The 24516-nt window shown below is 40.8% G+C and overlaps 1 protein-coding gene across 2 annotated transcripts; it reads right to left on the bottom strand.

Moving 5' to 3' along the window:
- Window positions 1-1770: 1770 nt before the first annotated feature.
- On the bottom strand, window positions 1771-24516 carry LOC307018148 (uncharacterized protein). Of its 2 annotated transcripts, XM_079648269.1 has the most exons (16): window positions 24454-24516; window positions 8218-8292; window positions 7531-7918; window positions 7205-7303; window positions 6432-6965; window positions 6174-6267; window positions 5969-6078; window positions 5571-5696; window positions 5343-5457; window positions 5167-5229; window positions 4497-4588; window positions 4140-4257; window positions 3899-3998; window positions 3635-3805; window positions 3285-3461; window positions 1771-2920 (listed from the first exon to the last, which is right to left on the bottom strand). In XM_079648269.1, the coding sequence occupies exons 11-16, from the start codon at window positions 4502-4504 to the stop codon at window positions 2805-2807; spliced, it is 690 nt and encodes a 229-aa protein (XP_079504395.1). In that variant the 5' UTR covers window positions 4505-4588; window positions 5167-5229; window positions 5343-5457; window positions 5571-5696; window positions 5969-6078; window positions 6174-6267; window positions 6432-6965; window positions 7205-7303; window positions 7531-7918; window positions 8218-8292; window positions 24454-24516; the 3' UTR covers window positions 1771-2804. The 2 variants fall into 2 exon arrangements, 1 of the variants encoding a protein (XP_079504395.1); XR_013802344.1 differs by lacking the exons at window positions 1771-2920; window positions 3285-3461; window positions 3635-3805; window positions 3899-3998 and adding an exon at window positions 4338-4373 and having other exon boundaries at window positions 4228-4257; window positions 6432-6610; window positions 6737-6965.

Genomic DNA, 24516 nt, shown 5'->3' on the forward strand with positions numbered 1-24516 from the left:
CATCTGTGCACAAATTTATCTCGTGGCCTCATTGATAATGCGCGTTCGTGTGTGTTGGAGGAGGGACTCTATAAGGAAGTCTGAAGGGAGAGGCAGATTTTTCCCGGTTGTGTATTTTCAAATTCTAGCGCACACGAGCTGGTTTCTCCATTCTTACCTACCCTACCTTTAACTCGTTTTAGGGTGCAGCTACATGTTTTATTTATTTCAAAGTGGGCCCATTTTAATAATATTTTTTTTTCCTTCAAATGTGCAGAGGACTCCCCAAGTGCTGTGTTTAATTTATTTTAAAGTAGGCCTGTGTATTATTTGTAATTCTCCTTATAGGAGTTCTTTGTTTCTTATTAGAGGTTAACAGTTTTATATAATGTAATAAATAGCCTAATAAATGCAAAAAAACTGTAGTTTTTTTCTGATATAACAATAAATGCAACTTTATTAGCTATCAAGCTATAAAATATGTTTTGCGGCTCCAGACAAAAAAATGTTGGGGAAAAAGGAGCAAAATGGCTCTTTTGGTCAAAAAGGTTGCAGACCCCTGGCCTAGTTGAATGAAAGTGGTTACTTTTTTTACTTTTTTGTGGCAGACAAAGCTATTATAGTAGGAACCTGCCACCCAAGTTTTTCATCTCCGATCTTTTTCATCTCTGACCTTGTTAAACATTGAACATTCAATAAATGAGGAACAGAGAATTATTAAATAAAAAACACAGAATTTGTGTGATTATACTAAATTATTTACAAATAAACACCACCGCGTATTTAGAACTGTTAAACATGCTGCTGTAACGAAAAAATGTCCAACTTGGGATCAATAAAGTATATCTTATCTTAAGATGATCGATGGCTACTGCCATATTTGCTAAATGTGCCTCTGAACCTTGACAAGTGCATGTTTCAGGCTTATCAATTAACAACAGGAGGGGTCACAGACATAAGACCAGCTGTTAAATAAAGCTCTTCTGATCTTAGCTGGCATGTGGGTATATATTAATGATGCCCATTATGGACACAAGCAATTTTCACCCATGTATTAATTATATGTTTTAAATTTGAGTGTTTCCTATCCCCTAAACCTCCAGGGATGTACACAGTTTAATACTGGCAACTTCTAATTATGGGAAATACGAAAACGTCTTATAAAACTACAATTCCCAGTAGAGATGAGCCATAGAACATGTTGCAAAACACACATGTGTAGTATGTGTAGCATGTGTAGTTCTGGGGGAGGGGGGGGTGGACCCGTCCGAGTCCAGTTTTGGATAGTCTGCCGTGGTTCCATCCCATTTCAAAGTGCTGTTTGACACTCGGCGTAACGGGCGTAACCCTCGGCACATTCCAACATCCAATCACAGCTTGAGGACTAATCACGGGGGTTGTCAAACATAGCGGAGAGAATACTTACTTCCGGGTGTAAAATTCTCTAAAGCAACTTCTCTGAGCTGCTCCGACTCTCGGTCCTGACGGCTCCAAATGTCCGACATTATACAATCAAACAAATAAATAAACACAAGGATAATTGTGTCTTATTGTTGACTAAATAACACTGTGTGATTTAGAAAATAATACAAAATTAGAAGTACGAGTTGGGAGTGAGAATGTGTTGGTATTTACCCTGCATTATGCACATGTTGCTAATAAAGGATTATGTTATTGTATGAACTCTATTTACAATGTATTCACATTAATAGTTAATAATCAACGAATGACAAAATGCAGTGACAAGAAAACAACCATTGTATTGCATTTGTTTGAGTAATAAGAGGCAGTTTAATATAAAGGCAAGGCAATTTATTTTCATACACATCAGCAAGTCAAAGCGCTTCAAATAAACGGAAGTACAGAATATAAACACATTTTCACATTACTATGAACTTGGGCGAAACAAGTGCATAGTTTAATATCGTTCTCATATATAGTGTTTTATAATGTTACATTACATTACATTGTATTTAGCTGAGGCTTTTATCCAAAGCGACTTACAATAAGTGCATTCGACCAGGAAGATACAAACTTGAAGAAAGCAGAATCATATAAGTACATCAGGTTTCATAGAGCTAAAACATTTAAATTGCTACTCAAATGGCTTTAGATAAGCCAGTCCTTTGTTAGTATATAAGTGCTTTGTTAGTACTTTGTTAGTAGTTCTTTGTTAGTAGTTCTTTGTTAGTAATTATTTGTTAATAATTCGATCGCTCGAAGTGGAGTCCAAAGAGATGAGTTTTCAGTCTACGCCGGAAGATGTGTAAGCTTTCTGCTGTCCTGGTTTCAATGGGGAGCTCATTCCACCATTTTGGAGCCAGGATAGCAAACCCACGTGTTTTTGCTGATGGGAACTTGGGTCCCCCTCGCAGTGCGGTTGGAGCGAGCTGTTTGGCCGATGCAGAGCGGAGTGCACGTGCTGGGGTGTACGGTTTAACCATGTCCTGGATGTAGGAAGGGCCAGATCCATTCACAGCATGGTACGCAAGTACCAGTGTCTTGAAGTGGATTCTAGCAGTTACTGGAAGCCAGTGAAGGGAGCGGAGGAGCGGCGTGGTGTGGGAATGTTTTGGAAGGTTGAAGACCAGACGAGCCGCTGCATTCTGTCTTTATTTTGTATGGCTTTAAGTGTGTTTTAAATGTGTTTTGTCATTATTATGGCGTGTGGACGTGACACGTCGCTTGTGAAAGAGCTCTCCAGGTCCTCTGTGTTGCTTGGCAGAAACCTTTACAGGTCTTCTTCCTCAGACTCAGGGCTAGTGTAGTCATTGTCATCCGACTCCTCAATGTCCTGCTGTAATTGAAGATCATGGCATTAGCGGCTACACCGCTATACGCATGTACAGCCTGTTTGTGTTGGCTTTTGAGGAAGTGCCACCTCCGACTGAGGACACTCTTGAGCACATGTGTAGAATCCGAAGAGTCAGGTCACCGAAATCTGTAGAGGGATAATCACACAGAAAAAGGGCTCAATGTAAACAAACCATGACAATTGCAAATCTCTTTGCATTGTTCAATGCTGCATATGTAAAAACACTACAAAATAGGTAAATCCATCTTAAACTGAAGGATGTTACTATATATTGGGTGCCAAATGGGATATGTTGATTAATGTTTATATAGTGCTTAACAATTAGTCAATAGACAGAAAATAATCGATTATGATCTTGATAATGAATAGTTTCAGTAATTTACTATTTCACTTCGGCCTGACACAGTGACAGATGTGTTCTACTTATGTAAGACATGTAATGTTTTGAAGAGTGGATGAAAATATTCAAATGTTAAGATCTCAGACATACTGCTGGTTTTGATGCCCTCCAAAGTCTGTCCTCTGAGTGCTTCCACTTCTTGCACTTCCTTCAGAAGGAACATGATGTGCTGCGACATCTCTTTCCCCAGGATGCTCTGCTCCTCCTCCAAACGTCTGACCAGCATTACCTGGTCAAAGACAGACCTCTTCAACCTGAAGGTGTTGCCTTTCGGTTGAGGAAAGGAATGGAGTAGTGGACAAGGAATATTTATTCATATATTATATTATTACAGAATGATTTTCATTTCTGAGACACACATCTTTGTAGCGATAGTATTGGTTCTTTCATATTTTGGTATAGACTAAAAAAACAACAAGCCAAACTAGCAATTATCCTACCATTTCCATGCCTCTCCCATGGTAGGATGTAGCCCTCTGTCAGACTGCAAGCCAACTCCTCGTCGATATGTTCTTCCTGCACTCCGGTGTTGTATTGCACAACTTTTTCGCAAAGCTTCTTCTTCAGCTCTCTCATTCTCTTCCTCTTACTTTGCCTTGCCTGGTTGGTGTCTGCAAAGTGAAACTGAAACAAAACTGTGTCATGGTGCCAGAATGTTTGTTGTTTTTGAAGTGTAATTTCAATAACTACGTTTGACAACAAACCATGCTGATGATACAGATATTGCTTCCTGCGCAAAAGAGTGACGGTGATGTTCTCAATATCCACCCTCAGTCCTTCAGTACACCCTGGGGCGTAGACTCTCTAAATAGTTGCAAAAAAACAATTGGAGAAGAAATACAATCAGTGACAGTCTCAGTTTCAACATATAGCCAACTTATATTGTGTGTCTAAACTTACAGTAATTAACAGATGTATATATGGAAAGCCTGTGGTATGTCTTACCTGTGACTGCCCATTGCCTGACACCATACACCCACTGCTGTATGGTCTCCTGATCAAGGTTGTGCTCCTCTTTGAAGTCTCTGAAGCTGGCAGCTTCCACCTTTGCCCTCTCTGTGATCTTTACAAAAAAAAGAAAATGTCAGCGAAAAGCACCATGCAACACCATAATGCAAAGTACACCAGTTTTCAGTACAAGACCTTCAGAAGAACAGTTGAAACATTCCATGACACCATCTGACTTGCAAGAGGAAGTCTGGATAAGCGAGAACATAATGTATATAGCCATGAGGTTACATTGCAGACATCCTTCATAAATATATAATGTCAGATGAGAAGACAATTGTAATTTGCCCTTACTTTGACATATCTGTGGGCTAAAACTTGATGAAGGTTGTCCCTCTTCCTTCTGTTCCAGCCCATGGCCTGTTGAGTGAGCATGTTCAGTCTTCCTAAAAAAGACAAAAAATATATCCACAAACAAAAAAGTAAGTATTCACATCAAAAAGGCAATACTGAGTGAGAAACCTGATAGACATGACTAAACCCAATCGTTGAAAGGTTGTTGAACTGGTAATTACAGTAAAGTAATACACCAATAATGTTTTTAAGTAGGGATCTCTCTGTAAAATGCTTATCAGGGCTGCCTTATCACAGTGTGTAGTGTTAATACCAACATGCTTTTGTCATGTATTTTGTGACCAGAGCTGCCCTGGAGAGAAAGGTGTTCACCTATAATGAATGTTACAATTAATGTTCGGTCACCATTACATAACAATATCACCTACACATCATAGATCTTGAACTGGATGGTTTAAGAGAAAACGTGTGTACTGACTTCCTACAATATGCATGCATTTAGTGTTGCTATACATATGAGCTGCCTATCTTTCATTTGAACTCAGACATAAAGAATATGCTTTAAACTAATCAACAGGCTTGTCACTGAGATGACACATACATATTTGTACTGCTTTCTATTAAGACTTCTTGTATCCATACAGTTACAATAATGCCATTAATAACATACCTGCTCTACTTTCTCTCCCACTGTGTTTCCTGCTCTGTCCTGACTTCTGCCACCCGATCTCACCTGCAACACAGCGCAAGTAGTGTTATGTAGCATTTCTTTAGAAGTTTTTGATATCCAATAAGGCATGCCATGCACAACATTTAAAAATCCTTTGCATTAAAGATGTTATGTACCTCGCATTTTGCTGTATGGGCTTTAGCATGCATCACGCTAAGAAATGGCCTCATTTCGGTCAACGGCAGAAGCTCTGGTAATCCCTCGGCCATTTTGTTAAGGTATGGCCAGTACCTAAGAAGCAGGAGCAGCATTTTGTGACAATATCAATATCATCTAAAATGACTGCTGAGGCATGGGCCATTTTATACATTGTTGTGGATGTGCAATATGACAGTGAGGATTACCTGCATGTTACATCCATACAGAAGAAGTCAACATTTGCCTTCTTCGACATCTCTTTTTGGAGAAACATTGGGTAAGCGTATATTTCTCCACGGAAGTGGTTCAGTCCTCGTAAGAGAAACCCATGTCTGATTAATCAGAAGAAAATCTAGTTGTTAATAACAAACTGACACAGCAAGGCCTGGCTTAAGCACTCATCTCTGTCATCTAGGTGGCTATAACAACAAATATCACTTGGATGCTACTAATGATGGATCAATTCCGCTCCACAATCAAAAGTGTTTAATGCTTCCAATTCTTACAAAGACTTAGACTTGGATTGCTATTAAAACTGAAATAATGAGACCAGACTCAAGAACCAAACACATATGCACACAAAGACAGACTTACAAATACATACCTGCAAACTGCCACTTGAATGCCCTCCTCGTCTATCTGGGCACCAGACTTTTTTGACATCTCTCTGCCAGCGGTGAATTTGGCAGTACCACAGACAGCACTGTCATTTCCCTATAAAGTCAGTTTATTACACACAAGTTTTGACATATATAAAAAAGAACACCACAGGTGTAACTGCAACTATCATAATAAGAAAAAAAACGTACACTTTTCATGTTGCCTCTGACAAGGTCAACAAATGTTGCGACTTCCTCGTCCTTGGCCAGGAACAAGCCCTCATAGATTGGCGACTCCTCAGTCCTGTCCATGATAAGTTAACATACAAGTCAATAATAAAAATCACAAAGCACTACATTACTATGATTTGTTTTAATGTCTGTTATGGCTACTCAAACACAACCCCAAGGGCTACTATTTGTATTAGCGGTGTGTTCTTTATCATTTTCATTAATACCTATATCTACCCTTTTGACTTAGGAAAGCGGTAATGCTTGCGGTTTCCATCACAGCAGACAGCCAACATGTCTGGAGAACATGCTGGACAAACAAAGTGATGGACCTGGCACATATCCTCTTGTTTGTACTGACAGAAGCAAAACTCGAAGAAGCTTCGCTGAAATGTATCAGCACAGATACTACCTGTCTGTATATTGATTTTTAAAAAGTGGATTAGTAATTGTTTTGAAAGCAATGCCAACAATTAATGATATGGTATACAGTAATATGATATTGTTTTTTGTATGTTTCCGTGTGATTCAGGCAGATTTACCCGTCCAGCTTGAACAGATCTGTGCTCCAACATTTTCAGTAATGCCTGCCTGGACATGGTGCTGTCACCTTCATGTGCTCGAATGAGGTGAACACATCATATTTATAAAGCGTCTGGCAGCTGGTGCTAGCTGGCCAGTACCGATACAAAAGCAGGTCTTTAACCTCAGGAGTCCATTCTGCAGAGCAGGATGGACAGGATTTCCGAGGCAAGCAGACATTGTATCGTCCTGTGAACAAATGGACAAAGTAAAGGTATTTCGGTAATCAAACTGTGAGTTTGCTTTGACATATTGTATTTTATAAATAGATGTGCACACTGCATATATGATGTATTAGCTATTTGACATGGCATTTGGATGTTGTCTGAAAATGACCAGGTGATAAAAATCTTTGCATTGCACAAAGTGGTAAAACTCTGCCGTACAATACTACTTGTACAAAAAGAAGGGCTTTCAGAACAACTTACCGTTGATGGTGACCACATAAATATGCTTCCAAGGAGTAACTGTGACGTCATCAGAGCATTCACAGATTGACCTTGGAGTAGGAACAGGCAGTTGAAATACTGCAATATAGAAAATAAGTTAGGAAGGGTGTATTTACAGTTTTTCCTAAATTCTCCAGATTATCAAGATATTCAATAACATTTTGCATAATTTCCACATATCTTGCAGCACCTAGTCAAAACCAATCATACTTTTTTCAATCAGCTATGTACACTTCCCATTCACACTTAATTTTGGGAACTACACTATAATGGGACAGTGTAATGTAATGTTAATCTTTACATACTTTGTTCACAAAACTGAGGCTGGACATTTTCATCCACCACCACAGCAGTTGTAGGGGGAATGGGCTCCAGAAATCCATTGAACACAGCCTCTCTGTCATGGAAGATATTCCTCTTGTGGGCCTCCATGTCACAGGTTGCACAGAAGAACTCCATGTCCAGTGGAACACAGTCCAGGCACCTAAGCCGCTTCTTCTGCACAGCATCTGTGGCACTTCTGAATGGCTATTCTCTCAGCTGAGAGATTTACATTAAAAAGCATTGGCCTAGCCGTTTTCATTCTCACATCTGTGAGAAGCTGCCTTTGTGCCCAGGCAGAAACCGTTCCGTCTGTTGGCCCCAGAACCTGGACTGCAGTTAGAGTGTCTCTTAACTCTTGGAGATGTGTTTCTAAAAAATAAAACAGCTGTTAAGACACCCTAAAACTGGTATGATGGATATTAAGGTAGTATACTGAAACACTTTTGAGTTGGAAAAATATATGCGGACTAATAATAGCAACATGCTATGAATCATCATATGCATCCAAAGCAATATTAGCAAGTGATACTTATACCAAATATGCATTCACTTGTCATGAAACAGTCAATACTCAATACTTTATTATGATTAACTAGATGAGTATAAAAATGGAAAAATTGGGAAAAACTTTAGTGCCAGTCAACTGCTGTTATAATCAATATACTCACCAAGACTACCAAACTCTTGATGTTCTAGCTGAAGGCCTTCCTCATGCACAGGATCGTCTCTTCTGGCTTGTGAAGCTTCAGAGACAGTCATTTTTGCTTAACCCTTCAATCAATCTAAAATTACACCAATTAATTGTAATATGAAAATGCTCTGTAAGGACTGCAGGTAATGAAACTAAGAACATATTACCACAGCATCACAATGACAATTTACATTTGCCATACTTTTATCCAAATCGAGGTACACATGTTCAAAAATACAACACAAGCAAGGATTATCAGTCACAGGCTCTTACAATATCTTGATTTAATTTGAAAATGTTTTAAACATTGCAACAGATTTGTCAAGAGGTATCTTTACATTACATAATTTTTACTGTGTACACCAAAATAACTTTGTTATGAATTATCTTTATTCTTAGATTTAGAAATCATTAGGGATGCACCGAATACTCGGCCGCCGAAAATTATCGGCCGAAAATGGTTAAAAAGGCCCTTTCGGCTTTTGGCCGAAAGGGCCTTTTTAGCACCGAAAAAATATCACCGAATGTCAGGGAACAGGGTTACGTTGGTAAGCTAACGTGTTGTTGTGATGACGTAATCAAAAGGCGGCGACAAGCACGGCGCGCGACCATGCTCGCGGCTGGCTCACAGCCAACATATCTGGCGCTTGGAGATATTTAAAAATATCAGAGAAAGAGGCGCATATTGCGATTTGTAAAACGTGTTCAGCTGACATTTCTCGAGGGGGTGTACCTGCAAAGACTTTCACCACTTCGGGATTACTCCACCACTTGAAATCCAAACACCCGGACAAATATGCGGAGTAAGATCAAATCACAAGCACTGTCAGCGAGAGACTGTTCAGCGCTGCCTCTCATGTGCTTGATGAGAAGAGGAACAGACTTATGGCTGATAAAGCAGAGAAGCTACTGTTCATTAAAAAGAACCTCCCACTTTTCCTTAATAAGTAGACAAGGCTGGCTTATCATAAGCTTATCTAGTTCTACATGTCTACTCTATACCCACTTTCCTGAACAATTTTCATTGTGAGTTATAATTCACCATCTCAGGTTATCATTAGGGGGAAATGACAGCAGCACAGTGTTCAATATATTGTACTTTCGGTATCGAAATGATACAATGTTGTTTACATTGCTCATGAGGACAGACCACCTTATTTGCAGATTCTTGAAATTGTAATTTAATTTGTAATTGAGTGTGGATTTTGTATCCAGTTTTCACTTTATGTATCTTTATACAATGTTTACTACTTTGCTTATGAAATTGAATGGTAATTTCATTTGTAAATAGTTACATTCATGTGGATTGATCCACTTTGCACATTTGTATGCATGCACTTATAGGTGCATTTGTTGTTGTTGAAGGCCTGGCTGTTACAGTCTTTATTTACACTATTTTGTAGTAGGCCTACTGGCCTAGATGTTTATGCAGTTTTAAAGCACCTTGGCTTTGTTCTGAATGCACTTTGTTGTAGTTATCCTACAGAGAAAAGAAAATGCACTTGACTTGGAATTAATAATGGTAAAAAATGTATACATTATATATATATATTTCTATTAATCATTTTCGGCCTTTCGGCATTCGGTTTTCGGCCAACTGTTTCCTATTTTCGGTATCGGTTTCGGCCAAGGATTTCCCATTCGGTGCACCCCTAGAAATCATGATATAGTAAAGAACAAACCTGATGCGGAGCGTTGAGTTTCCCGTTGTCTCTCACGTCTGCGTGTGACCACTGGATTAGAAAGGGGTCTCTTCCTGTGCGTTTCGGTAAGTTTGCCAGTAATCTCCGCACTGCTGCTCTGGGGTGAAGGATGAAAAGACAGGTTTTCATGTTTCTGAATTGTCCCACTCAGACACTAGATGTGTCCTTCCGGGTGAAGCACAAAGAGAGTTTTTATATGGTTTATGCAAGCTCAGGGAAAGTAAAGTGTTTTGAGTGCGGGGAGTCGGGTCACAAACGTGTTGCATGTCCACAGAGACGGCACGTCGCTCCGCCGGGTGCGGCTGGGCCCGGGGCAGCCGAGCCCGGGGCAGCCGAGGCCGCTGGGGTGGCCAGGGCCGCTGGGGCAGCCGAACCCGGGGCGGCCGAGCCTCGGGCAGCTGGGTCCACGGCCACAGAACCCGGTGTCGTGGGGGCTGCTGCTGAAATAGGGATGAATATCGTGAGAGATGAAACAGGGATTGTAGAGAGTGTGGAGAGTGAGAGGAACAAATTTGGAAACAGGAAAATGGGTGGGAGATGATGTAGCAGGACAGGTGAGGACCGGGGCTGTGGTACAGGTGGAGGCTGTTGGCACACAGCAGGAGCTCCCGCCTGGCTCTGGGCGGCAAAAAGAGCTTCAACAGGCCAGGTCCAAAATGGTATTAACCAGAATCATATTACTTGAGTTGTGTCACCTGTATTGCTGATACTGGAGATGTTTTAAAAGCTCCACAACAAATTATCAGGGCCTGAGCTTGTAGGACATCCAGGTTTTTAAAGATTCTGCTGCTGCCATGAACGCTATTCACCCATAATCTAATACAGGTCTCATGAGTGCCCAATATATATTCATAAGGGATGACCTACTCGCTCCCCGCTCCTGTCCCGCCAAACACCGAAGTACATTGTTGACCGTTATACATTTATTTTTTACTTTTCCTATATGATTGCTCCATGCTAACTTTCCGTCAAACCAAACACCAATAAATCTTATTGTATTAACCTGTTCAAGAGGTTGCTCACACAATTTTAACGATATAGGAGCAATGTTATGCCGTTTTGTAAAACAAATGACCTGCGTCTTAGCTACTGACAGTTTGAATCCCCATGTATTTGTAAATTTTTCCACTTAAACTATTGCAGCTTGTATTTTCTTTCCAACATGTGCTACATTGCGGCCTTTTGCCCACAAAGCCCCATCATCTGCATACAAAGATTTCCCCACACTTGGATGAACTTGATTAAAAATGTCATGTATTGAACAGCAGCGGACTACATACACTACCTTGCGGAGTATCATTTTCCACAGCATAAACACTTGAATATTCTGCACCTACTCTTACTTGTATGTTCCTGTCCAGTAAAAAATTCTTAACCCAATTATATGCTTTACCACCAATTCCCAATGATTTTAACTTGATTAGTAATCCTTCCTTCCAGAGCATGTCATAAGCCTTTTCAATATCAAAGAAGACTGCAATCACTACTTCCTTATTGGTCTGTGCTTTCCTGAGGTCTGATTCTAAGCACAATATAGAATCCATTGTATTCCGACCCCTACGGAACCCACTTTGATATGGGGACGACAGAGCTTTACTTTCTAAGATATATGTTAACCTTTCTGTAACCATTCTTTCCATGATTTTGCATAAATGAGATGTCAGGGCAATAGGCCTGTAGCTAGATGGATCTGAAGGGTCTTTCAGTTGCAGATAGTCTCTGTCAGAACGCAGAGATATATTCTTTGGAAGAGATTAATGTCTTTTTAGATGAGTCTTTTGGCAAGGTAGTGGAATTGAGAGAATTTTCCACTGACACTAACAAGTTTCTTCATACAGTGAGCACTCTTCAGAAAGTTGTAGGGTTTGACCTGCTGGATGAAAATAAACGCTATCGTCTCAGGAAGCATGTAACTGCTATGAAAAAAGTTACGAAAGGAAGCAAAAGAGGGAGGAAACTGAAAAGGTCTAAATAATTTCAACATGATCATGCAACACTGGGTGTCTCCTCTCTGCTGTGTGTACCTGTCTGTTATTTTTCTCTTTATCTCCTTCCTCTAATGCAGGCTTTAAGGGTTGCTTCTTTAAACATGAACGGGGGTAGAAATGCACAGAAAAGAGCTTTAGTGTTAGAGGTTTTAATCAGAAAAAATGAGATGTGATATTTCTGTAGGAAACGCACAGTGATAGCCTGAATGAGATGGACTGGGGAATGTGGTGGGGGGGTCAGTATGTACTCAGTCATGGCTCAAACCTTAGTGCTGGAGTAGCTGTTTTATTCTCCCCCTCTTTAAATGTAAAGATTTTATCCAGCACAGAGATAGTGGCAGGTAGAGCCTTGGTGGTGAAAGTGGAACTGTTAGAGTCCTTTTTCACTTTTATTAATGTGTATGCACCCAATCAGGGCCCTGCAAGTGTATCTGTGTTTCAGTTATTAAAAGACAAGCTAGACACTAGTGTACAGGGGGAGTGTGTTATACTGGGGGGGACTGGAACGTTTGCACTAATGTCACTTTAGACAGAATAGGACGGGAGCCGCATCCTCAGTCGTCCCTTTTACTGTCACAGGTGATAAGAGAGGCTGACTTAGTGGATGTGTGGATGATGACTCCACTGCAACATTAGGAGAGCTATAGAGCAGTTAGAGAGGGAGATCAGAGAGATAGAGAGCGTGTCTGCTCGAAATATAGAACAGTCCCTCCTAAAACAACAACAGCTTAACTGTTTTCTTCAGGAGAAGGCCAAGGGAGCTCTGATTAGAGCCCGTTTTACTTCCATGAGAGACATTGATGCACCAACCACCTTTTTCTTCAACCTGGAGAGGTCTGTGGGCCAAAGGAAGCAGATGGTATGTCTGCGTCTTCCCGATGGACAGGTAACCTCTGAACCTGCTGAGATGAGGAGACATGCAGTGTCCTTCTACACGGACCTGTTCAAAGCCGAAGGTTGTGACGTGGAAGCCGCTGATGAACTTTTTCAGGGTCTTCCACAGCTGAGTCCAGCCGAAAGTGACACCTTGGGCTCTGACATTACGCTGGAGGAACTGACCTCTGCGGTGACACAGATGGCCTCCGGCAAGGCTCCGGGCATAGACGGTTTACCTGCAGACTTTTTTTAAACATTTCTGGAGTATTCTAGGACATGACTTGCTAGACGTGTTGATGGAGTCCTTTGGGAAAGGGACTCTTCCAGCTTCCTGTAGGCGTGCAGTGATTTCACTGTTGCCTAAGAAAGGAGATCTAACCCTGCTGAAGAATTGGAGACCTGTGGCTCTCTTATGTACGGACTATAAGATACTGTCAAAGGTTTTAGCTAACAGACTGAAGTGTTTTATCGAACTTCTTATCGGTATTGATCAGACATATTGCATCCCTGGCAGATCAATTGTGGACAATTTGTTTTTGATGAGAGACACTTTGGATGTTTGCAAACAGTATAATATAAATGTTGGTATTATTTCTATTGACCAGGAGAAGGCGTTTGATCGTGTGGATCACACTTTTCTGGCTGCCACATTGCAGGCTTTTGGTGTTGGGGAGCATTTTTTGTCCTGGGTGAAGTGTTTGTTCAGTGATGCATGTTGTGTTGTGAAGGTGGGGGGAGGGCTGAGCAGACCTGTACCAGTTAAAAGGGGGATCAGGCAGGGCTGCCCTATCTCAGGCCTATTATACAGTATTGCCATCGAGCCGCTTTTGTGCAGACTTAGAAACCGGTTGACGGGCTTGTGTCTGCCAGAGCCAGCTCAGGCCCCCCCCGGTGGTTGTATCAGCTTATGCTGAGGATGTCAGTGTTTTTGTCCAGGGTCAGCGAGATATCCAGGAGCTACGGGACAGTTTAGCTTTGTATAGGAAGGCTGCTTCAGCCAAAGTTAATTGGGAGAAGAGTGAGGCAGTTTTGGTAGGTCAGTGGAGTCTAGAAAATAGGCCCAGTCTTCCTGGTAACCTTAGCTGGGGAAACAAGGGTTTAAAGGTCCTGGGAGTTTGGTTGGGGTCTGAGGATATGGTGGCACAAAACTGGGAGGGATTGCTGGGAAAGGTGCCCCAGCTACCCCAGCTGTCCTACAGGGGAAGAGTTCTTGTAGCCAACAATCTGGTTGCCTCGTCTCTGTGGCACAGACTCCAGGTTTTAACCCCACCACTGGGCCTCATGTTACTCCCCGGCTCCTCTTTCCCAGCAATCCCTACCAGTTTTTCTTCTGGTCGGTCGAAGAGTTTGTAAATTATTGCGTGGCCTGGCAACACACTCAAACATCCAATCACAGAGCTTGAGGACTATCACGGGGTTTGTCAAGTGAAGCGGAGAGAATACTTACTTCCGGGTGTAAAATTCTCTAAAGCAACTACTATCAGCTGCTCCGACCCTCGGTCCTGACCGACTCCAACTTGTGTTTATTAATCAAACAAATAAATAAACACAAGGATAATTATGTGTTATTGTTGAGTAAATAACAGTGTGTGGTTTAGAAAAGAATACAAAATTAGAAGGAAAAAACGATGAAACAATACAGATTTCAGTATTCTGAGCCCCTACTCTCCCCATAACTGACGGCAACAAAAGTCCTACATTATTCAATTAAAATAAAGAAGTAAAAACAATAAGTATGGCTTGATATTGAGTTAGACCAGGGGTTTTCAAAGTGTGGGAAGGTGAGCCTCCCCTCAGAGAACATCAGAACAGCCACGCCCCCCCTCCCAATTATTATTGCTGTTATTATTATTATTATTGTTGCTATAATGCAGGGGTATTCAATTGCATTTCAAAGAGGTCCAGTAAGAGAAAATGTAATGAAATGCTCTGTTTTCGCTGTCTACCTTCCGCCATTTGAAATTACTCCGACTGCTTCTCTCCTCTTGTCTCGTCTGTGTTTGAATCTATCGTGCTGACTGCACCGATTTGATTGGCTGAGTAGCGTTACCTCCTTAAAACATTAAACAATAACTTTTTTAAACCTTTTTATTTTTTAAACATATTGTATAAAACTCCCCCACTACTTGGACTATTCCTTGCACCCCTCTAGAATAAGCCCGAATGGTCTCAACTAGGGGTGTCACGGTGTGAAATTTTCGGCTCACGGTTATTGTGACCAAAATTACCACGGTTTACGATATTATCTCGGTAATTTTTTTTTTTTTTAGTGTTAACATTAAGGTGACCAGGTACCGATCCGAAGACCTCGAACAACAACGTTGTTCCCCAAACATCCACATCCAACCTGGAGATGAGAGTACATGGAAATAGGGGGCATTCAGCAATGGGTTAAAAAGTAGAGTGTTTATTACAATATAATGTTAAAAATAAATTAGGTAATTAGGCAAGAAGCCAGTACTGTATGAGAACTAAGCTGTTTAGCGCCTTACAATGGCGTTTAGTAGTGCACTAGCTACCAACGAATAGAGCATGGCACCGCAGTAGGATGTATTTTAAAATGCTAGCAGTGGGCGTGCTTACACTGACATTTAATATCAAGGTTTAACATTTTAGACAATCGGGTATATCGTTGCATTATCCCTTGACCCAAAGTCAGAAGTAACTTAATCATTAATGTGTTTCACTGCACTATTTTCACTGTCTCATGGCATATCAAAGTTTAGCTATTCAACTTAGCTTAGAATGGCGTTTAGCGCCGATCTAAGAATGGTGAACACACGAGAGCAGGTGCATTTGCTAATGTAATGTAAATGATTATTATCAAGATTTAACATTATTGACAGTCGGATATAATTGTTACATTTCCCCTTTACCCGAAGGCAAAAGTTATTTCGAGCATTTCAGCTAAAACTATGTGTTAATATTAACAAATATACCTTGCACTGGCTGTGCAGCTGCGGGTGATGGTCTCGTAGATGAGTGAGCAAATTCGATGTGTTGCTCCCTTTCGCGGATACCTTCCGCCGGCATGTCCTGCACACGGGGGCACCGTCCTCCACCAGTTGCCCCTCGGAGTTTTTTAAATATCCAAAGTAGGACCACACTTCTGATCTTCTGCGCTTAGAAGGTGGAAAAATGGTACCATCGCGGCTTCCTTCTTCTGCTGCCATGCTTAAAGTGAGAGAGTGTGATAAAAGAACCTAGGACTAGTGGCGCCTGCGAACGTTCGAAAGTGTCACGTGTGTGGTGTAGAGCTCTAGTAACGCACATAGATAACATTATGTTTTGAAATGCAAAGTATTTAGCGCGGTAACAGTGTAATACAGTGTAACCGTGGGAGTATTAGGGAAATGAAAGCTCTCCCGGTGTAACGGTGTGCGGTAATTTAACCCACCAACATAACACCGTGTTTTGAAATTCAGAAGGTTATCTCACCGTCAAAATATTTTAGCGCGGTTACCGTCTACACCGGTAACCGTGACACCCCTAGTCTCAACCATATTGCATCAGTAACGTGCACTTGTTGTTATAACGCAAGGACACTGGTAGCGATCGGAAAATTGAGTGTTGTTCAGTTTGTGTGTTGTGGAACATGCGTGTGCGTGCATGAAAATATACCACACACCCAATTACAATTGCATGTTCAATTCACTACCCTGGAAGTTAATACAGTTGTTAAAGTTGGAACAGCCTGTGGACAGCCGTTCTTCCTTGCATGTCAGTCGCCGACACCTTCTTACAGAGGACCAGTGGCGTTTTCTCCTGGAGACCAACCAGGCTTCCCCTGTTTTTTCGGATTGTAGTTATAATTTTAATTAATAAATAAAAACACTTGGTTTAGTTTCGGAAATTCTTTGTTATGTGTTGCTGCCGGCCCGTCTCTCCCCCATTCTCATTGAGTATTTTACAAAGACTGAAACAGCGCCCCTCTAGATGTTATGGTGAAACAGTAAATTGCACTCTCTGTTGCGAGAGGAGGCCAGCCGAAATTTGCTTCCCTTTGTGAAAAAAAATGGAGGGATTGACCAATCAGATGAGGCTCACGTCATGCCCTTGCCAACCTGTGATTGGTCAGGGCCATGCCAAGGGAAGCCAGAGACGGCTGGCTTCCCTTGCCTCACAATCCAATCAAATCGCATCAACTTAGTGTTGCAGTGACGCGTCCCAAAAAGCGGAAGTAAGCTGCGCTCGGTTTCCCTTGACAAAATAGCAATGGGATTTCTCCATAGGATTTTGGAAAATAGCTCGAAAAAAGGTCAGTGTAAAACGAACCTGTTAGGTAAATGCACGTTTTGTTCAGTCGGATAATATCCACATGTCTACCCTACTTTTATAATTTTTGAATCATAAATCTAATCGATAGAAGATAGATAGTGTCACTGCACCACTCTCATCGCCGTTAGAAAGTAGCAAGCAACTGAAGCAAGTGCAATTATGGAGGGGGGAGATTTGGAGTATTTAATCAAAAATAATTGTACTAAACTTCCGCTGCAGCAGCAACAACAAATACAATCTGATGACAGGCCAATGCCCAAACTGAAGCTGTGTACAGCGAGGAACAAAGGAGCGAACCGGACGTAAAACGTTAAAGGTCTCCTGATTTAGTTTGTGAATGAATGCTTATTAGAGTTTCGGCTGAAGAGTGCGTGCGGACCTGTCGGTCAGATAACAGGCGTGTGTAAGTCCTGCATCTGTATGATACAAATGTCTGAAAAATGATACCGGGCGCTGTAATCACTCATCTGGTTACGTTATTACATTGACCACCCCACCCCCCCCCCCACCCCAAAAGACAGGACGTATTATTGGCTTCCCCTAATTTTTTCCCCACGCCACGCTACTGCAGAGGACAGGCACATCTAGCTGCAGCACGACCCGTATATTTCTGCACGCCGTGTTCTCAAGACATATTTTTTTTAACATTTTCAACATGGTGGATAAATCCTTATATGCTCCTGGTAACACACTGAACGTCAACTTTGCCTCCTTATTACACTCACCCCTACTTTAGTGGGAACAATGAGTCTGTGTCTTTGATGCACACAGGAATAAACGCAGATCATACTCTGGCTGCAGCCTTTACCGCTACTTGCTTTGATCAAAGTCAATGCGGAAAACCTGCACTCACACAGGTAGGTGGAGGTGAAGGGAATGAGCACTTTCACAGCCTTTTTGGCGAGGTGGGGGAACTCGGTCTCCACAGACAGCTACAAGTGGGCAATTGTCACTTTACTCGTCTTTTTCTCGTTCTTTTGTGTCTCACGCTGCACCTCCCCTGAAGCTCTCTGGCGCCCCCCAGGGGAGGGACGCCTCACACTTTGAAAACCGCTGAGTTAGACAAAGGTTGATAAACGCTGTGAGAATCTGAGCGATCTCAACTCGTCTATAACATACGTTTAGGGAGCTATATAGAAGCCTATGGACATCCCGGAAAGTTGAAAATGTACGCTAAGGCCCCCCCCCCCCCCCCCTTGCGGTGGAAAAAGCCGACACGGCCGCCCCCCTCTTGAGTTGGAAACAGCCGACACAGGGGACTTGACATAACGTCAACATAGGCTGACCTGGGAGTGAGGATGTATTGCCAGCACACATGTCAAGGCCTCATTTGTATGGAGGAAGCAGTTTATATGTACTCATCAGTGAGCAGCTCTGCATGCAGACACATCCAACAACAACATTAAAGAACATCTCAACGTGATGAAGGTTATGTCATAGCCTGGGCGTGTGAGCAGAACGCCTGGTCAGTGATATTTCATTCTTTTGATCACTTTCACCCTTCTGGGTATACTGGGTCATTTTATTTTCGATCACAGATCAGAGAGCAAACACAATATCGGATGTAGGTTAACCCCTGGCCTGTTGAAGCAGCTGGTCTGGTTCCAAAGTGAAATATAAATATGCAATAAGAAACTACTCATATATCATAGCCTGGGTGTTTTAACATCTGCCAGCCTTTAGTATAATTCCCCTCATCATATTCCCAACCTACATCTATTTACATTCAGTAGAAATTCAATAAATATAAGGTCTCTCTTTATTAAAAAGTATTACAAAGCGGTCTAAGGATACACTCTGTAGAGTATTATGTGAGGCAACAGAACAATGTGACCTTAAAGAAGAAGAAACCAAGATATTTAGGATCAGAAATGATTTTATTGATAGGAAAAGCTGTCTTTCATTCAGCATATTCAGGCAGCAGCCTATACACCAACACTACACATACTGTACTACAGTTTAAAAAAGCAGAGATAAAATCTGAGCTGACTGAAAATGCTCCGTTTTAGTTTAATACACACAGTTAAGCTCATATACACTATTTTATGAGCATATAGGTTCACCTGCTGAATTAAAATCAGAACAAATGAAGCAAAGAAAGTGAAAACCATAAAGCAGATTCAGGCAGTAGGCGTATAGATTCACACTTAAAGTATGAGCCTACAGAACAGTACAGTTTACAGAGAAGAGACAACATCTGATCCTTTTTAGTTTTTAAATGACTTTGTAATCTTGCTAATAATCCCCAATTTATATAGATGTAACAGTAATCTGATTGCCTCTTTTTGTAACTGTTTGGGGATACATTAACTTTTTTTGTATCCACTCTACGCTCCCTTCAGACCATCAGCAACACACAAACCAAGCGGGAAGTGGATTGGACACACACACACACACACACACACACACACACACACACACACACACACACGTCATTTCAGCCTCTCACTTAACTCACATCTGAGGGACAGTGATCCTGCCTCAAACATCTATCCCTTTAGGGTGGGCAATCTAGTTTGTGATATTGGGGAATGACAATTTATTCCTTCTGAAAGCCATTTCATGCCCTTTTGAGCTAATACACTTCCATCAAAGTAGCGCCACATCATCATCAAGCCCTTTATGATTTAAAATAATACTTCATTTTACTAATAATAATTATTGGGGTAACACTTTATATTAAGGTACACAAATTAACCATCAACTAGTTGTTAATTAACATGCATATTAGCAGTATATTTGCTCTTTATTAGTCATTATAAAACACATATTAATGCCTTATTCTACATGACTATATTCTATAAGTAATAAGCCATTAGTTGAGAGTTTTTCCTCAATAACCCTCTAATTAGTGCTTATTTATTGCAAGTAAGGAAGTTGTTCTACATGAGTTTTGGTCTTAATATGCTCTGCTCAATATGGGCCTAATAAGGCAGTAGTACCACAAGAAAAGTAATTCTACCATAATAACACTTAACAAATATGATCTATTCTTATGTAACAATACATGAAAGTATAAGTGGTAATTGTGTCTAAATAACAACAAATTAGGTATTTCTATCTAAGAATATATTCCCTATTTTAAAGTGAAGTCTTGTTCATAACCAATAAGCTAGTAGTTTGACTCTAATTGACTTGAAAAGGTTCCCTATTCTAAAGTTGCCTCCTCTTCACACTTTGTAAATACATTATAGCACACAACTCAGAGTTCTCGTTAGCCGGTAATTACTGGACTATGACCGGTAAAATATGCTGAAGACCAGCAAATCTAAATCTCTCCGGTCAAAGTGTCCGGTCAAAATAATTTCCGCTTAGCGCAATACCGCATCAGTTGCGCAACTTGCCCACTTATGTGACAAACAAGAGAGTATGTGACAGACAAGAATAGTCCATTCTAATGTCTAACACTTAATATGGAGAAAGAGATGTCCCGTATGGGTTGATTGTGCGTTGATCTGTTGGTAATGCCTCTGGGTTCCGGTGGCCATGTAAACAAATGCATAATGCTGCGCTATACTTTGCGGCCTCACCCGGTTGCATTGCGACGCTTATTGTTTAGGTGTCTTTTAATAAGCAGGTAGTCCTATTATTAGCTAGAACTAGCTAGATCTGATTGATATGGACATAAACGCGAGTAAAGTCTAATCTGACGGGAGAGAGAGATCAACTGCTGATGAGTCGACACGCAGCTCTGCATAATCACATGCAGCAGTGAGCGGAACAAAACACACACTTCAAGTTAGAATATCACACGTAGCTATTTTAATTACCTCTCAAACTACCTAAACTAGCTATAGATATGTTTAGTTTTACTGTCGGGTCACTCATTGCTGATCCGCGAGCTGCATGATACTGACGGGCTGTCAGGAGAGGGAGAGTGGGCTCCGTTTATTATTCTCGTGTTATTTAGCTGTTATTCTACGCACGAAAAGTTTATTATTCCGCCGACTTATTTTGCAGCGCTTCTCCTCCCGCATTGCACATCGCAGAAACTCCGTTCGAACATCAAAACGTTCAGCTCGGTCGGGAATCGATGGCTATTACTTTTCTCATACATAACTTTCATAATTCCAGAGATACATCCCATAATACATCACATTTTTAACCATTGAAGTCAATGGAGAAATTCTTTAACTTCAACAAATCTTCATGCGACTTCAACTGCTAACTGTTCATTCGTACTTTCACTCAGAAACCTCATTCTAACTTTAAAATGTTACACATCTTTCTGACATTATTCGTGTAAAACAACTTTTAAATCTTATTCTTACTTTTAGATATATTAAACATTGTTCAGACCTTGTTTTAGAGGTTTTCTTCAGATTTTGACATTAACTAGAGTGCGTGATGTCACAGCTAGAGGGTAGAAAATCTTGATATTTGCCTTCATATATTTTTTTAAAACGGCCATAATTCCCAAACCCTACATTCCTGAGACATCATTTATCATGACAAACGTGGGAAAACATCTCGTAGCTTGAAAAATGACAAATAATTAAGCAAAATAATTAAACAAAATGCCTCTTGAGGGCATGAAGTGACAACAACTTTCAACATTCCTCCATTAAACCCCATTGGAATTTCAGGCAGATATTTCCTCACAGTAGCAGCCGCACACCTTTAGTTAAACTGCCACATTATTAACCCGAAAGTACACAAAAATTACACTTCAGATACTCAACTTCCTTGACATGCTTCACGTTTTGAAATTTCACAGATATCTGTTACGGTTCTAACACAAAACGTTCACATGTAAGAGGTTTATCTCTCATTCAGAACAATGAAGTCTTTGATCTCTGGACCAGTGGTGTAGTCCAGGGTATACGCAGGTATACGGCGTATACCCACTTATTTTTCAGACAGCATGTCGTATACCCACTTCTCAATCACCGCTGGTGCGCATTATTTAGTAGTGGCTCAATGTCATTTCATAGTACTGTGAAGACTCATGACACAAACCTACTCTGCCTCATATTGGCTAACTCTATGCCTTCGCTGGTTAGATTGGTCAGGTTTTCAGCGCGAGAACTGATTAAAAACCAATCAGAGGCAGAGTAGGGCGGGTCTTAATAAGGGAAAAAAACTGCATATAGACAAATGTTAATTTACTTTCAACTATTTGCCATTACAAAAATTGTATGAACTGTTCAAATGAAGCGAGCCATTCAGACTAAAATTTCCTTTTACAATAAACGTCCTTGTGGAACTACATCGGCCAGCAGCTCAGCTACAGATAGTGAGGCTAGAACACCGGAGCTGTTAGCTGATAGCCCTGTTATCATCAGCCCTGACATCAGCCCAACACCTGCGCTCCCTCCGTCCCCCTCATCCGTTGAAGAGGATGCTGACAGGGAAGGAGATGAAGACGACAATAACGGTGGGTCTCACTTCTATATTTTAAGATTTTTGTAACAAATCGTAGCTAGTGTTAGAAATTAAAATCAATGTTTTAATGGGGAAATGTAGTTTAAACATGCCGTCAGTTTTAATGCTCTTTTATACTGAAAAACCAGAAATTCTTGTGCACAAGCAGTTAAGCTTTTATTCTGAAAATCCTTCATCTACGGTTAGCATTTAGCATGTGGCTAATATACGATTTCCTAAAGAGGTGAATTTAGTAGCGAAATGATATAGAGTGGTGCAAACCGAAGCCTACTGACTTAACACTACATCTATAGATGTCGAGATACTACCATGCTGAATATTAAATGAAGGTACAGTTTATTTGAATACATTATTGTTTACAGACGAGAGTAGCATGTGACAACATCCGGAATGACCGGAAACCAAACGAGCCGAGAATTATTGTTTAGAGTATTGATTACAGCGTTTAGAATGTGTTAAATGAAAAGTGATGAAAGAGAATATGAGGAGAAACGGCGTGTTAAGCATATATTGAATGTGAAAAGAACCTATCCTCTGTTTAAATGCAATAATGGACATTGGAGACGAGGTGAGCCGGCTGGCGGGGAGGAGCCAGCAGAGGATATATAACAGCACCGGAGGAGAGATCCATTCTCTTCTCTTCCCTATCGAGGAGCGGATCACAGCTGTTTGTCTGACTGAACAATATCATGCTTGTGACCAACCCGCGCCTTTTTAAATTAAAGTACCCAATTTAACTTTCACAGAGACTCCATTTAGTCTCCTTTTAAAGCTTCTCTCCTGGACGGGAGAATAACGAACACAGTTAACACTAGGTAGTCATATATACTAACATAAAAGTAGTAATAGCATTATTTTCGTTAATAGTTGGTTTCAACTTTTAAATTTAGTATTTCTGATTCTAGTGGCGCTAGTTAGCTATTATAGCTTTATGGCAATGAGCACAGCACACCTTAGTGAGACAGAAAGACATTTGGAAAATACATCCATTATTTGCTGCAATCCATATTTATTACTCTGAACTTTATTGTGTCCCTTATGCTAAGTGTTGTTAGAAATTAAAATCAATGTTTTAATGGGGAAATGTAGTTTAAACATGCCGTCAGTTTTAATGCTCTTTTATACTGAAAAACCAGAAATTCTTGTGTACAAGCAGTTAAGCTTTTATTCTGAAAATCCTTCATCTCCGGTTAGCATTTAGCATGTGGCTAATATACGATTTCCTGAAGAGGTGAATTTAGTAGCGAAATGATATAGAGTGGTGCAAACCGAAGCCTACTGATTTAACACTACAACTATAGATGTCGAGATACTACCATGCTGAATATTAAATGAAGGTACAGTTTATTTGAATACATTATTGTTTACAGACGAGAGTAGCATGTGACAACATCCGGAATGACCGGAAACCAAACGAGCCGAGAAGTATTGTTTAGAGTATTGATTACAGCGTTTAGAATGTGTTAAATGAAAAGTGATGAAAGAGAATATGAGGAGAAACGGCGTGTTAAGCATATATTGAATGTGAAAAGAACCTATCCTCTGTTTAAATGCAATAACGGACATTGGAGACGAGGTGAGCCGGCTGGCGGGGAGGAGCCAGCAGACGATATATAAACAGCACCGGAGGAGAGATCCACTCTCTTCTCTTCCCTATCGAGGAGAGCCAGATCACAGCTGTTTGTCTGACTGAACAATATCATGCTTGTGAACAACCCGCGCCTTTTTAAATTAAAGTACCCAATTGAACTTTCACAGAGACTCCATTTAGTCTCCTATTTTAAAGCTTCTCTCCTGGTCGGGAGAATAACGAACACAGTTAACAGTGTCTGCCCCAACTTTATTTTCCCGACATTTACATTTATCTTGTACACAAAATCCATCCCCATACACCAGAGATAGCCTGAAGGCTTTTCAAGAGCATAGCTAGGTACCACGCAATCTGAAGAACGTTAGCGCTTAGCTAACGTTAGCTAACATAACATTACATTACATTACATTGCATTTAGCTGACGCTTTTATCCAAAGCGACTTACAATAAGTGCA

The sequence above is a fragment of the Notothenia rossii genome (assembly GCF_949606895.1).
Source record: "Notothenia rossii genome assembly, chromosome: 9".
Classification (NCBI taxonomy): domain Eukaryota; kingdom Metazoa; phylum Chordata; class Actinopteri; order Perciformes; family Nototheniidae; genus Notothenia; species Notothenia rossii.

Excerpts from the sequence above, each read along its gene's own strand:
- LOC307018148 (XM_079648269.1), bottom strand. Across the intron at positions 3,462-3,634 it reads ATGGGAGAGGCATGGAAATG|GCAACACCTTCAGGTTGAAG; the intron begins GTAGGATAATTG and ends CTCAACCGAAAG. Across the intron at positions 2,921-3,284 it reads GGAGGGCATCAAAACCAGCA|ATTTCGGTGACCTGACTCTT; the intron begins GTATGTCTGAGA and ends ATCCCTCTACAG.